This window comes from Pempheris klunzingeri, chromosome 17 (assembly GCF_042242105.1).
Source record: "Pempheris klunzingeri isolate RE-2024b chromosome 17, fPemKlu1.hap1, whole genome shotgun sequence".
NCBI lineage: Eukaryota > Metazoa > Chordata > Actinopteri > Acropomatiformes > Pempheridae > Pempheris > Pempheris klunzingeri.
The window spans coordinates 22,739,511-22,753,275 of NC_092028.1; the positions used below are offsets into that span (position 1 = coordinate 22,739,511).

At 45.3% G+C, this 13,765-nt stretch overlaps 1 protein-coding gene across 1 annotated transcript; it reads right to left on the minus strand.

Annotated features, from left to right (window-relative positions):
- Positions 1-1,940: 1,940 nt before the first annotated feature.
- On the minus strand, positions 1,941-13,537 carry stk17al (serine/threonine kinase 17a like). Its single transcript, XM_070848637.1, has 7 exons — positions 13,320-13,537; positions 9,587-9,799; positions 5,893-6,037; positions 5,042-5,168; positions 4,891-4,939; positions 4,409-4,588; positions 1,941-3,709 (listed from the first exon to the last, which is right to left on the minus strand). The coding sequence occupies exons 1-7, from the start codon at positions 13,430-13,432 to the stop codon at positions 3,418-3,420; spliced, it is 1,119 nt and encodes a 372-aa protein (XP_070704738.1). The 5' UTR covers positions 13,433-13,537; the 3' UTR covers positions 1,941-3,417.
- Between the last annotated feature and the right edge of the window lie 228 nt (positions 13,538-13,765).

Sequence of the window (13,765 nt, forward strand, 5' to 3'; positions counted from 1 at the left end):
TAGAGATTTACATCGTGAAATCCCAGTTCTGGATTTCCATGAACGTCAGGGGATCAATGTGTTATGGCTGGAGTTGCTGACAGACTTGTCTTTGTGCTGTGCGGCAGGTTAGCATGAGATGAAACGCCTGCTGAGTGCCTACAGAGGAACACATCTTACAGCCTGGCACATGTCAGACTCTAGGTTTCATATAGCTCCAGGAAAATCAAGTTATATTAATCTGCTCTGACTGTTTTTAAACAGACTCAAGGGAGACAAATGGATTTTACAATTTCACGTGGGAGGGGGGGGGGTTGAAAGCAGTATTTGTTGCCTGATGACATCAAAAACCATTAAGCAGGACCTTAGTTTCATTCCACAGAGTTTGTTGAGAGCAGGTTATCACAGTAAGCTTCTTGTCCACTCTTTGTATTTGTTTGGATCTCTAGGAGCCGAGTGTCCTGTTAGAAAGGCTGATTTTGCAGCACACTCTCCAGTCAGGAGACAGCAGTCTAAAATCATCCACTAAAAGATCCATCTTAAAGATCAAAGTCACAGCCACTGATCCTGAGAGGCTTTCTGAGAAACACCCACTTAATCAACCACTTAAATAACAGCGTGTGTGTGTGTGTGTGTGTGTGTGTGTGTGTGTGTGTGCTGCATGAAGTGTGGAAACAATGCCACCTCCCACTGAGAAAACAAACTCCATAAGGAGGTTAGGAGGGAAGAGAGACATAAAGGACGAGGTTTGAAAAGAGCATTTCTGGCATTCCTCAGCTCCATGCAGCAGCAGGATTTTTGTTTAGGGGAAGTAGTCGGTCCAGCCAAGAGCCATCAGAGCAGGACCCTGCAGGGAGCCCTGCTTTCTCCTTATTGGCCACGGCAGAGCTGAACTGGCCCGGTGCCGACCACCAGAGGAAGAGCACATTAAAGCAGGCATTCGGGATATTGGCAGGCAGGGATATTGTTTAACCTGACACAAGTAAACAAGCACATGAGTGTGTGCATGAGAGAGAGAGAGAGACAGAAAAAGAAACTTTACTACAGTGGACAGCGTTACTCCGTGTTCCTCCGCACAGGATGCTGGCATTTCCTGTTCAGAGAGGCTGCTGGATATTTCTGGACTGGCCTGAGAGAGGACTTTTATTTTCTTTATGATACTCTGTTTCTCTAAATAGACACGACGAGAGAAAAGCAGATGCTTCACATGTGATCTGGTCCAAACATCAGTATGAGATCTGCTTTTCTGCTTTCTACACACACACACACACACACACACACACACACACAGGTGAACTATCAGCACCAGGCAGAAACACTGAAAGGTAAACTCATCTGTTTCAGCACCGAGGGATACTGAGAAAATATGGAGGGATGATACAAAATATAGAAAGAAAGAGGATATAAAAGCATCTATCAGTCTGAGGGGTGTCAAGATAATTAACCAGAGAGGGAATAAGAAGGCAAAAAAGTGACTTCCCCTTTCTTGTGTTTTATTATTTGAGACAAGAGAGTTTTACCAAGTAAAGTCTGTTAAAACATGTCACATATATCCAATCATGGAATACTGATGATGAATACTGATTGGCCGTCACAGACGTGTAAATCATACGATGAGGGCTTGCTGGTTGACACTGCATCACTTTAAAGCATCTTTTACCAAAAAGTTGGGGCACCACTGTGTTTCCCAGTTTTGCTTGCATTGTTAAATTCCAGAGATCTGCAAATGGCACTAGAGGAGGATTCAGGGATCACCAAAGTCATAGGGATGCATCTTCTGGCAACCATGAAGGTCTAAACTTTAATGGCACTAAATTTTGGTATGGACCGGAGTGGTTCACTCAGCAGTGTGGCTGAGAAATGACTTACTGTGGATGGAAAACAAGCCTGGATATGAGTGAATCATGTGCCCAAATCTAGAATCATACATTTTCACTTCAAAAATCACAAATACAAGCAGAAAGGTTTGATACAAGATGTATTTTTCTTAATTACATTTTGCAATACATGCCAACAACATTTATTCATTTTACATAACGTCCACAAGGACAAGTGCAAACCTGCCTGAAGTTCATGAGCAGAAAACAACAGGAATAAGTAAAAGTTAACGTACAAAATAAGACATGATATAAGGATGTTAACATTCATATTCTGGTAAAAAAAAAATTAATCTTAACAACAACTCACAATATACATTTCAGTAATCTTTTTAAGAAACGCTTCCCAATTTCTCTGCTCCCGAGCGTCTGAAGGCAAACATCACATATTCATACAACTCTGGGCTCTTCAGTTCAGATCTTCTCTTGTTCATCTGTTACAATTCTAACAAAACACAACTGTTGTTTTAGCTACTCTCTCTTTCCAAGGCCGACGTCTCCACAATATTTAAAAGGGATCAAATCTAGAGGCAACCTTGCAGTTAAGTACAAAAAAACAACAACAAAAAAAACATGTGCAACTTGTGCAATAGCCAACAAAATAAAATTATTATATTAAACCAGACGTGAGGTTGAATAAGTGGCACTTTGTGGGAAAAAAGGTAATGTGACCAAAACAGTGGGTGGTTGAAAATGGTTAATATGTACAGTACATTGAATGACAGCTGACTGTGCTTGATGAGCCTTTGGTTTCTTACTATCACGCGGAAGTCCGATAACAAAATAAAAAAGTGCTTAGGATTGTCCTTAAAAAATAAAATGCTACCATTTCCATCTAAAGTCAGACATTGATGTGGCTTTGAATATTTAAGTGGGTGAAGTGGTTTAACAGACACACATAAATAAACACACAACAGTGGAACAGTTAACTTCAGCGTAGGTGCTGTCCTTTACTTTAATTCTTTTGTTAAGGAGAACCATCTGTCAAAACCCTTTACTTCCTTTAACAAAACTCATCACAGAAGGTATGTCTGGGTCAGCTGAAGCATAACTTGTTTTGATGAGAGCACACAGTGAGTGAAGTCATTTCCCAAGGAAGCGGGAGGCAGCCTCTCCTCTGAAACGCAGTTCAAAAGGCTAATTGGGTAAAAAGAGAAACCAGTGTGCGTGCCGGAGTGAACTCGCCAAAGTGTCGAGCTGAGCCCGGTTCAGTTCTGTCACTTTTAAGGCAGCGGTGCAGTCCTGCGACAAAGTATTTGTGTGTCCTCTCCTGCTCCGTTCTCCTGCATCTTCATTCCTCTCACATTCCTTCCACGCAATCATAAATCAGCACGGAGTAGCATGTATTGTTCAAACACACACACACACATAGAGGTATTAAACTACACACAGCCCAGCTCACAGACATCACAGCAGTAGAAGCAGCCAGCAGCAGACACACAGCATCCATATAGCATGGCCCTGAGTCAGATCAAGACCGAGAAGCTGCAGGCTCACTGGCTTTCAGCATCTGCTCCGTGCAGTTCGGATTGGTTCAGTCTCTCCACATGTGAGACGTCGCTCAGCAGATCAGCTCCTGCTGCATCTCGGGCCGCGTGGGGAAGGGAGGCTCGCTGAAGGAGAAGGCGTCACGACCCGCCTTTAACTCGCCCTGGCCCGGGCACATGAGGAACGACCCGATCAAGTCCAGCTCAGGGGAGGGAGCCGGGCTCTCGGGCTCCGACTCAGACTGGCTCGTCTCCGTCTCGTCCAAAGAGGAGGCCGACCGAGCGTGGAGGTGCGGGTGGGAGCAGGGGTGGGGGAGTGGGTTCAGCCAGGGGTGTTTGAGGCCTTCTTCTGCTGTGGCTCTCTTCCTGTACATACAAACACAATAACACTGTAGATGAGTGGAAATTCCCGAAGAGTTTACATAACCGATGGATTGCCTGGATCTTCTGATTCACTCAATCTTTCTCTCGCGGACGTCGGCCATATTCCTTTTCAACATTTGGTTTGGAAGACCACAAAAAAGCACTGTTTCGCTCTAGATTTTTTCCATCCGTCTCCATCTCTCACCGATTACTTAAACACTGAGGAATCTTTCACTTTTTCCAACGCTACCAGTAAACTGCAGCAATTAAAAGATACTGACTGCACGTTATGGCCTCGGATGTGAGACACAAGTGGCTGCTTCTTCTCATCAACAAAATGTTGTGGTAAATTAAGGGCACAATGTTAGAATAAGGGTTAGCATAAGGTTTAGAGTTAAGTTCATCACTTAACACTGATGCATTAGTATTTGGTAAAATGTCTCTTCATCTTTTTTTAAATGAGTTGAGGCTACAACCACCATTTGCAAATAAAGGAAATTACTTCTTATCTAAGTGACGCAAATCTCGTTACCACACACACTCATTCACATGAATGCGGTGTACTACTGCGCTGATGTAAAGCTGACTCACATCCTTTCTGAGAAAATCAGCTCAAAGTGATGCAGATGGAGACATTTAGGTTTTAACCATAACCCGAATATCTGATCTCGCATCTTCATCTTTAACTGCGAAGAGCCTCACCTGGGGTTTTTAACCAATAAGGACTTGATGAAGTCGACAGCCAGGGAGGAGATCCCCTCGAACGTGTCCTGTGAGTAGTCTATATTGATTTGGGAGATGTTGAGGAATGTCTCCTGCTTGCCATCACCCAGGAAGGGAGACTCGCCCGTCAGCATGACGTAGGTCAGGACCCCGATACTCCTGGCAGAGGGGAAGCACAAAAGGGATCGAGGTGATGAGTGACTTTTGATGGTTACAGAATCCGTCCTGTGATTCACTGTCGCACAACAACTTTGGCCGCCTTCAGTTAGACATTAGCTGCAAGTATAAAACAAAGATGAACTTGTGGTCAACTGTCTGGACGGCCTTCGGCACATTAAGGAGCTGACGTCACTGTCCTGAATATGTCTTTATTCCTAGAAGTAAAGCAGACTAAATGAGGTCTGCATGGCACCCTCTGGAATCAGGGGAAATAGTCACATTAACCACTGTAGCAAACTTACCACATGTCTGTCGCAGTGCTAATGGGTTCATAGTTCAGGATCTCTGGTGCTGCAATGGAAACACATGGCCCAGATTAGTCATGATGAATGGCACTCGAATTGAGAAGACACAGTCGACTCTGGGTATTTAAAGGCTGACAGCAGGACTCACCCACATACTCTGGGGTACCAAGGATCTCTCTGACTTCTGTCACATTGTCCATGCGTCTGGACAAGCCAAAGTCCACAATGCGAATGTCCCCCAGAGGTCTGGCACTCGTCAGCAAGATATTCTGGGGCTGGAGAGGACGCACACACAGATTAGACAGAGGTACGTTACATAATGACTAATGATAATTCAAAAGCCTGAGCTCCGACATCTCAGGTCAGATGTCAGACTCAATGAGTCGAAGCATTTGAGGTCAGTGGTACCAAGAGGAATTGGAGTCTGGTTCGTCAGTCAGCATCTAGCTGCTCCTTTGAGATTATCCCCTAAGCCTATCAGATGGGACTGTAAACAGGTAAGATATCCCTGCCAATCACTTGGACGGCTCCACGGTTTGTGTGTGCAAATAGCGTAGTGTACGCACAACTGTGATTCATTCGGAGTCAGACTGGCCGGATGCCAGAGCTGGATGTTAGATAAACTGAAGAGAAGAAGTCAGGCCAAGGCCGACTATCAGGCCACAACAGTCTCTCAGACCACAAGAGTGACTCTTGTGAGATTCATCTCTTGAAACTACTTAACTTCACATCATGCTGATATATACCAAAACATTTTAAGACATCAGTCCTGCTAAACCAAGTATGTGATGTGAGGGAGAAAGAAAATCTTAATGATGAGAGTATTAAAGAAAACACGACAGTTCACTCAGATTCCTTTAGCGGCTGATTCCTCGTGGGAACAGGGTCGTGACACACTGAATGAGTTGTGGTTGTGTAACAGCAATCACTCCTCCCCCACTCGACCACTCGGGGGACTAGATTGTCCTATATTGTCATATCATCTTTCAGCACACTTACTTTCAGATCCAGGTGCACCACATTGTTCCGATGCAGGAAGGCCACCCCAGTCAGGATTTGCTTGGCCAGCCGGACCACATCTTTCTCTGTGAAGGCCTCGTCGTTATCGGCAACACATAGGTTGAAGATTTCGCCACCGGCGGCGCTGGAAGGAAAGCACAGGAAGGAAAACTGAGAAAACAAAACAGGGATAAGATGAGAAGAAAAGAACTGTGCATGGACAGCCACCCAGTGGCGTTTAGTTTGGCTTACTTTCATTTTCGATTATTCATGTTAACATAATAAATTAGACCTTAAACTGCACAAATACGCCCTTCCTTTCAGTTTGAGTCCCACAAGTTGATTCCTACACATCCCATTTGCATTTCCTCTCTCTTTAAAATGACGTAACAGCCCATCTCCTCAGCAGTGTACTTCAAAGTCCATCCATATCTACATATCAATATATTACAATCAATATGATTTTAGGTATCCCACCTCTGCATGTACCTTTTCCCTCTCCTATTCCAGGGCCTTATACGGCCTGATGTATTTCTAGTTGACTTACTAAATCAAAGCAGGGGAAACGGAAACAGACATTGGCCAACTAATCAAAACCTTAACATTTTCTTTGAATAATTAAAAAAAAAAAAAAACTCATCTTAAGCTATGAAAGTAGGCAGAGAAGGATGAGGGGGAGATGTGTCAACTTCTTAACTTATGAGTCTCAGCCTGCATAGTTTTTTCAACAACTCAATGGTGACTTCTCCCATTTTTGTGGACAGAATAGGAAGATTCCTGCCTGGTCTTGCTGTGCTTGTGTAACAACGTTAAAGGTAAAGTGGAGACATGGTGGATTTACCTTGGATGCTCCATCAGTCAGATCAATGCCTGAAGCTGACAGTTCACCCAAAAAACTAGAGCCATGTGTGGGGGATTTAGATGGCACACATGCTTTTTATCTTCAGAGGAAAGCTTTGTGACCAGGCCCTGAGCTCGACTGTTACATAACCAGCACCACCCAATCCCCTGTTGGCCTCCAGACCCTGCACTCTTTATTCTCCTCAGCTGTGAAAATAGCACCCATGTTTTGGGGGGATTTTGAAGATATCCGTGATCGGTCCTCATAATCTTTTCTTGGCTTCCAGCTCTAAATACTTGACCTGCCACCTACAAACAAGCTCAATCCCAATCAACAGCCCATTAAGAGTTTAGAGAGCATCTGATGAAACGTTGATCTGCACATTTATACTGAATTTAAGCAAGTCTGGTGTTAGGATTTTCATTTGGCAGAGGAAATTAAAGACATGTGAGTGTGGTTGGATGGATAATAACAAAAAAAGAAAACACCATGTCTCTTATGGAGTTGGCGTGATATTGAAAATGAACTTGAACCTGTCAACGTAACACGGGTATGAACCATTACCATACCTGTCCGAACAATTAAAGGCTTGACGTGACAAAGTATTTCAATAACCTCATTAAGCTGTCAGCAGAAGGCCTGAGAGGATTTAAAATCTTGATAAAAACCATCATGTTAAACTGCACACATTCTGGCCAAGCACTTAAGAATGATCCGATACTTCCCTGAAGTCTAAATACTGTCCTCGCACTCTCCCTGCTTCCAAGAGAGTTAAGGCACACACTCCTTGTGTAGGAGTCGTCCTCCCCTGCACCGAGAAAAAAAAACCCACTGCAGCCAACATGAGTGAGGGCGCGTAGAGGATAAACAACCCAGAGACAAGAGAGGAGAACAGATGAGCCTCTATCTCTGAATAAGCTTGTATTAAGTGGGAAAGAGGCAAAAATATTTCTCTATTGTAAAGCGGTAAACCAGGTTAACCTTGTTTTAGTTCTGCAGGAGAAGATTTTCACTCGAAACCTGGGGGCTCTTTGACGTCACCTTATCATCACGGTGTCATCGTGTTTCTACAAGTCTGACCTGCTGCCTGAACTTTTTGGACAACGCAGGAAATGAAAGACGGCTTTCTGGAGAATTCGTCACCCTCACCATTTAGCTACCGTGTGCAAAAAAGATTCAGCGCTCAGAGGTGATGTGCATTCATTTTTCATCAAAGTGGCCATCTCTCAACCTAGTCATTACGCTGGGGCTTTCTGTGGTACTGACGCAAGCCGGAGCCACGCTTTCAAAGATGATTAGAATTCAACTTCTCGTTTTTATTTCTCTGGCAGAACCAAGGATGTGGTTGCGGCTACGAGAAGTGTGTGTATGTGTGTGTGTCTTTAAACCAGCGTGGTGTGCTACTTTTGGGAGCCTTGCTTGCTGCTTACATTTAAACACACAGGAAATGGAAAATCTTGCAATTCTTGAAACTCATGCTGAGATCAGAGAGATTGAAGATGCAGCTTTTCTGTGGCCAAGGTGTCTCACTATGAAGTGCTCATGCAGCTTTCCGGACAAATGTACAGTGCAGCAGATAACAACTGACAAAAGTGCGAGAGCTAGAACAATGTGCATGTGCTGGCCGCTTGATTGATGCAGGTGCAGCTTCATTTGGCAGCCAAAGGGGAACTGTGGATCAGTGCCGACTGACCTCCCGCTATGTTTTCTCTGCAGGCATGCAGGGGTGAACTATGGTGCTACTTCCCCTTTCACACTTCAGTCAGAGGTCAAACACAGCCCCCCCCACAGAGCGGCCTTTGTTCTGCAGAGGCATTCCATGTTTGTGGGGACGACTGCCGAGGACTGGGCAGGAGAGCGTTTCCTGCCTGAACGGAGAGTGGGTCAGGGGGACATAGTTCAGCTGAACCGCTCGGGGTTATCTTCCTTTAATGAGGCAAGCAAGGTAATTAAGATGCTAAGTGTCCTTTCCAAATCCTAATTAGAGGCCATCATTAAAAGCAGTCTGAGGACACTTACTGGACATGCATCATGTTATCGAGCACCCCACCACAGACTGTCAGACAGACAGACAGACAGACAGGGTCACTGAACCAGCAGCTCCACTACAGAGCTGAGCTATAAGTTCTCACAGTAGGGCCTAACTGACTCATTTTAAGTTTTATTTTCACACAGTGACTTAAGAGCATTTCTGCCACACTGGTATTTAAAGTGACAGTTCCTGACAGCTCTGCAGCATAACAAGAAGCTGAGGTGTTGGTGGCTACGACGAGACGAGCAACTAACCACAGAGAGAGAGAGAATTTCCATTTAAGGTAAAGTTCACATAATAATAGTGCAGGGCTTTGCATTTCACACGTGTGTGGTTCTCTTCCTGAGTGACATGCAGCTGTACCCTCAGCACTTCTAGGCCAGGAAGCGTTTTTTTTCCTCTCTTCTCCACAGATCAGACAGATAAGCTGACAATTCACATGAAAAACAACAAAGATGTGGAGTATATGTCTTGACTTGATGTAAATTGGTAAGACGTCATGTAAATGCTTTGTAAATGAGTTCTCTAGAAGCCAGTTTGGTGTCCTCAAATCCCCCAGACATTCAGCTCCAGAAAAACTCTTGTGTGTGCGATAATTAAAGGATTTTCATCTCCGTAATGATTGAAATCATTTTATCCCAGTTTTTCCTGGCATGGCTCAGATGCCAACAAGTGAGACAAGTTTGAAAAAGCATTTAGATTACCACCATCGCATTCCACAAGTGTGAAGGTGTCAGACAAGGCTGTCCAAATGTGATTTAGAAGAGTGAACTTTTAAAGACCTTTGTGTTGTTTCAGCAATATCTGCAGTGTTGTCTTACCACTCCAGAACGAGGATGATTTCGGTGTTGGTTTCATAGACCTCATGCAGCGCCACCACATAGGGGTTTGCCTTGGCCGACTCCAGCGTGGCGATCTCATTTAAGATGTCCATGCGGCAGTCCGCGCCCTTCCGTCGCTTTCGCAGGAACTTGGCAGCATACTGCTTCCCCGTTGCCTTCTCAATGCACTTTTTAACCACCGCAAACTTTCCCCTGGGAAACAAAGAGGGGAGAGAGCGAGAGAGTGATTAGTGAGGAGACAGAATAATCGCGACCACATTACTGGCTTTTCAAATATATTTGGTCAAAGATAGTTCTGTTCTGTATCCAAGTAGCCAACTGGACCACTGGATTAAATTTAGGTCGGTTAAACTGCAGTAAAATGAAAAGCTAAAATTACTGGATGTATTCATGACAGTTAAAGTGCTATGAGGTGAAACCTAGATTACAGTGCAAGACATTTGGAAAAGCCCGCCAACCGGCCACGAGTGCACCACTGTGGGCGAGGTTAAAGAACAGTTTAGAGATAAGAAGGTTAAGTGGCATCATTTGAAACAGAGCTGTTTCTGACCGCTGATATGTTCAGCTGAGGAGGCGTCATTACACACACACACACAGATTTCACTCTTTCTCCTCCTGCCTTCAGGAGTGTCTGACAGCAGGCAGATAAGACTGACCTGAATAGTGGGCAGGGACCTGATAAAGCTATGGCCACTTTACAGGTCAAGCAGAACAAAGAGATGCAATAACTTGGTTAAACTAGTGAAAGGTTTAAAAAGACCTTCATGTTTACAACCTCATCATTTCTCTGCATTTACACTGATGGATTCACAGGAGGAGTTAAGGGGTCAGCCACGGGTGTGCGCAGGATGTCCGATGCGTGGAGAATTGCCTCTCTATGTCAAGCTGACCACAATCACCAGCCGTCACTCCCAGGCTGATAATGAGGCCTTGTTCACCTCCCTTTCTGCACAGCTGACACAAGCTGGGACAAATGGAACTGTGTTGACACCTCCGCGCAGACTCTCGGCCAGAGCCCGCTTCTCCTTTGACAATCGTACAAAAGCTGACCAGTGGGCTAACGCAGCAGCCCTGAGACCGAGACCACCCACCTGACTACGGCTGGGCAGGCCGGGCGGGGGGTCTCTGCTGTTACAGTCAGGCTGGAGCCTACGCAGCTTGCTAAAACGGAGACACTGAAACCTCAACGCAGAGCTCCAAGTAACATCTCAATGTTTTAATGAGCTATAAACTACAGGGAAATGTGAAAAGTGAATGTAATGACTGAACTGGGCAGAATCTAGATGAAGTGGCCAAGTCAGAGAGATCCAGTCAGCATGGTGCCAGTCACTTTCCCACACAGCGTTACTCCAAGCCCACTGAGCTGCAGACCAAAAACAGCAACCGTTCTGGCCGGAGCCTGGTTCTGTTTTGGCTACTACCCCAGCTGCTATGAGGCCTGTTCCTTCTCCTTTCCCAGCCCCTGCAGAATGGTGACGACTCATTGTTCAGAGTGAAAAGGCAAAACCCATCACAGCCTTTTCATCCTTAATTAGCCAAGTTCAGAGAAGCTCACTGTGGGCTGGGAACTACATATGGAGTGAAAAGGAATGACCGCCGGCCACGGAAGGGAGCAACAGGAGGTCTTTTCGAAGGCTGACAACAGGTCAGAGGTTACTACACATGGCCATCGTCCAGCCGGCTGCCTTCACACTCACCGCGTTACTTGGCAGATGCACAGAAGCTTTAATGTAATATTTAACACAAGTTTAACATTAGTTTGTTTCCTTTTTACACAGTTAGCTCTGTTACAGTAGAGAAGCTCGGACTAGCACTAATGAGTGCTTTCTCAAATCCTGTCTGGATCCCCAAATGCAATTATGCAGATCAAACAGCTCATGTGCAGAGTTATCCTGTGCAGAAACCAGTCTGTCATCACGTATCAACTTTACTGTGACACACAAAACTAATTCCTCCCCAGCACTGGAGATGGTGATAATTTGATTGAGAAATTGGTTTCCTGTGGCGTCTGCGTTTTGTCTCCCTCAGCGGGGCACTGACTCACGTCTGGAGTGCAATGAGAAATGACAGCCCTCACAGCTCTCATTTGCCTGTTTCACAGACAGACTTGACGCACAACAACACTTCCCCTTCCTGCTTTCAGGCTGGCCACAATGATTTCTGTGCACAGGTGTGCAAGACACTGAAATATATAATGCAGAGCTTGATGATGAGAAAGTTTTTAAAATAAGGCCAATGAGCCTTGTTGCTCCTCTAAACACCAAAAGAGCTGAAAGAAGTGTTTGGTGGAATAATTCAACTCAGACATCAACAAGTTCTAATATGGTCAACTTCCCCCCTAATGCATGGACCATACAGCTGATCTGCTGGCATGCAGCACTATGTACATTCCTGCACTTAATGCGATTATGAGGCCTGATCTCAGGATGTTGTTGGTCAGACTCATGGGAAGAGGAGGGAAGGTGGATGTTGGGCTGAGGTAAGAGGATGAGAGGAGGGAGAGTGGGTGTTAAGAGGCTGCCGCAACCTACACTTTATAGGCAGCCTCAAGCCAACCCCCCCCCCTCGGCCCTGGCTGCTGTCCCAGGATGTCCCAGGGTGTCTGACAAGGAAAACTGGCTGCTACCAACCGACTCTTTATTTAGCGTGCCGCACTGGACTCCACATAGGAACAAAGTTGCAGTGAAAATGAGAGTTAAGGGGACAGATGTAGAACAGCTGTCGAATTAAGTGAAACTGCAGCTCATTGTGTTAATCCATAGTGCTTCATTATTGTCTGGCACTTTGGGGAATCCCCGCTTAAATACCACTGGAATGTGTGCCTCCTTTCCTGTGTATCACACATCAGTGAGAATGCATTTGGCTGAAGAACGACTGGGGGAAGTTGGCTGTTGGTGGTTGATGTCATGTTTCAAGCTGCATCTCCTGGGAACACAGGTACGGGACAGGGGAGCAGGTCCGTTCACCACATGGGATCAAATTCATATCACAATTGCTCCAAAAGCCAAAGAGGGTACTTCATGTTTCCAGGTACACTTTTTCATTAGATGGATGGATGCTTTATTAGCTTTGTTCTGCATTTAGTCACTTTAAAAAAAAACTGTAAAGCTCCAAACTAATGCTGAAGTTCAGCTCAAGGCATTTGAGGTTGTTTACATTTTCACCACCACCTGCAGTGGGATCGACCAGACCAGACCACAGCACCCCACAGCACCCCACACTACACCACACAGGTGGGCTTCGAAATAAACAGTAGCACAGGTTGTGAGGTTTCAAAGCCCACACAAAAATATCCTGCTTTCATCAAAGTGTGGACGCTGTTAACTCTGATTAAAGCCCCTCCTCAACCCACAAAACTTAATGGACCCAAGACCTTTACGTAACTCATTACTGCTCAGCTCCTTTTTAAACGAAAAGCTCAGAAAATCCTATTTTTTTCTCAGAAACCTGCAGCCAGGACGCACAAAAGTGCATTTCGGTTGCGCGTGCCAAAGCGCGTCTCCATCTGCGCCTCTGCTCACAGATGAAATGCTGCACTGGAAATATTCAATTAACAAGCTCCCCATTAACACGTGCACGGCAAATCTAATATGCTTACAAGATTTGCACAAGATTATCAAGATATTATTGCAAATCGCATTCCGCCAGCGCACAGAAGAGTGTGTTTCCATCAGTGAACGCTGGAAACGATCCACGCAGCAGACAGACTCACCTGCCCAGCTCTCTGCCCACCAGGTCGTAATTGGCCGTGAACGGGTCAGCTCTTATCCTCGTGTGGATTGTTGTCACCATTCCGTTTTTATTCATCGTTGCTGAATCTGGCATTGAAGTCGTGCTGGAAGCGAAACAATCTTCTTCTTCAAAAATACGAGAAAGACGATTTTCTGGTCCGTTCAAGTAAAAACTCGCATGATAAAAGTGTCGGCAGCAGCTGTGTCAAACTAAATCCAGTACAGGAGAGGGTGATGCCCTGCAGGAGCGTCACTCAGTCAGTGTGGTAGATTAGTTTGAGTGCTACTACACATTCCTGACAATAAACTCCTCGTCAGGCCCCGCCCCCTGCGATGACGCTCAGCAGAGGAGGCCAATGAGAGGACGGAGGACGGACCCAAGGTGAGCCAGCTGGGAAGTGCTGCCTTCAGGTGACAGGGCATAAAC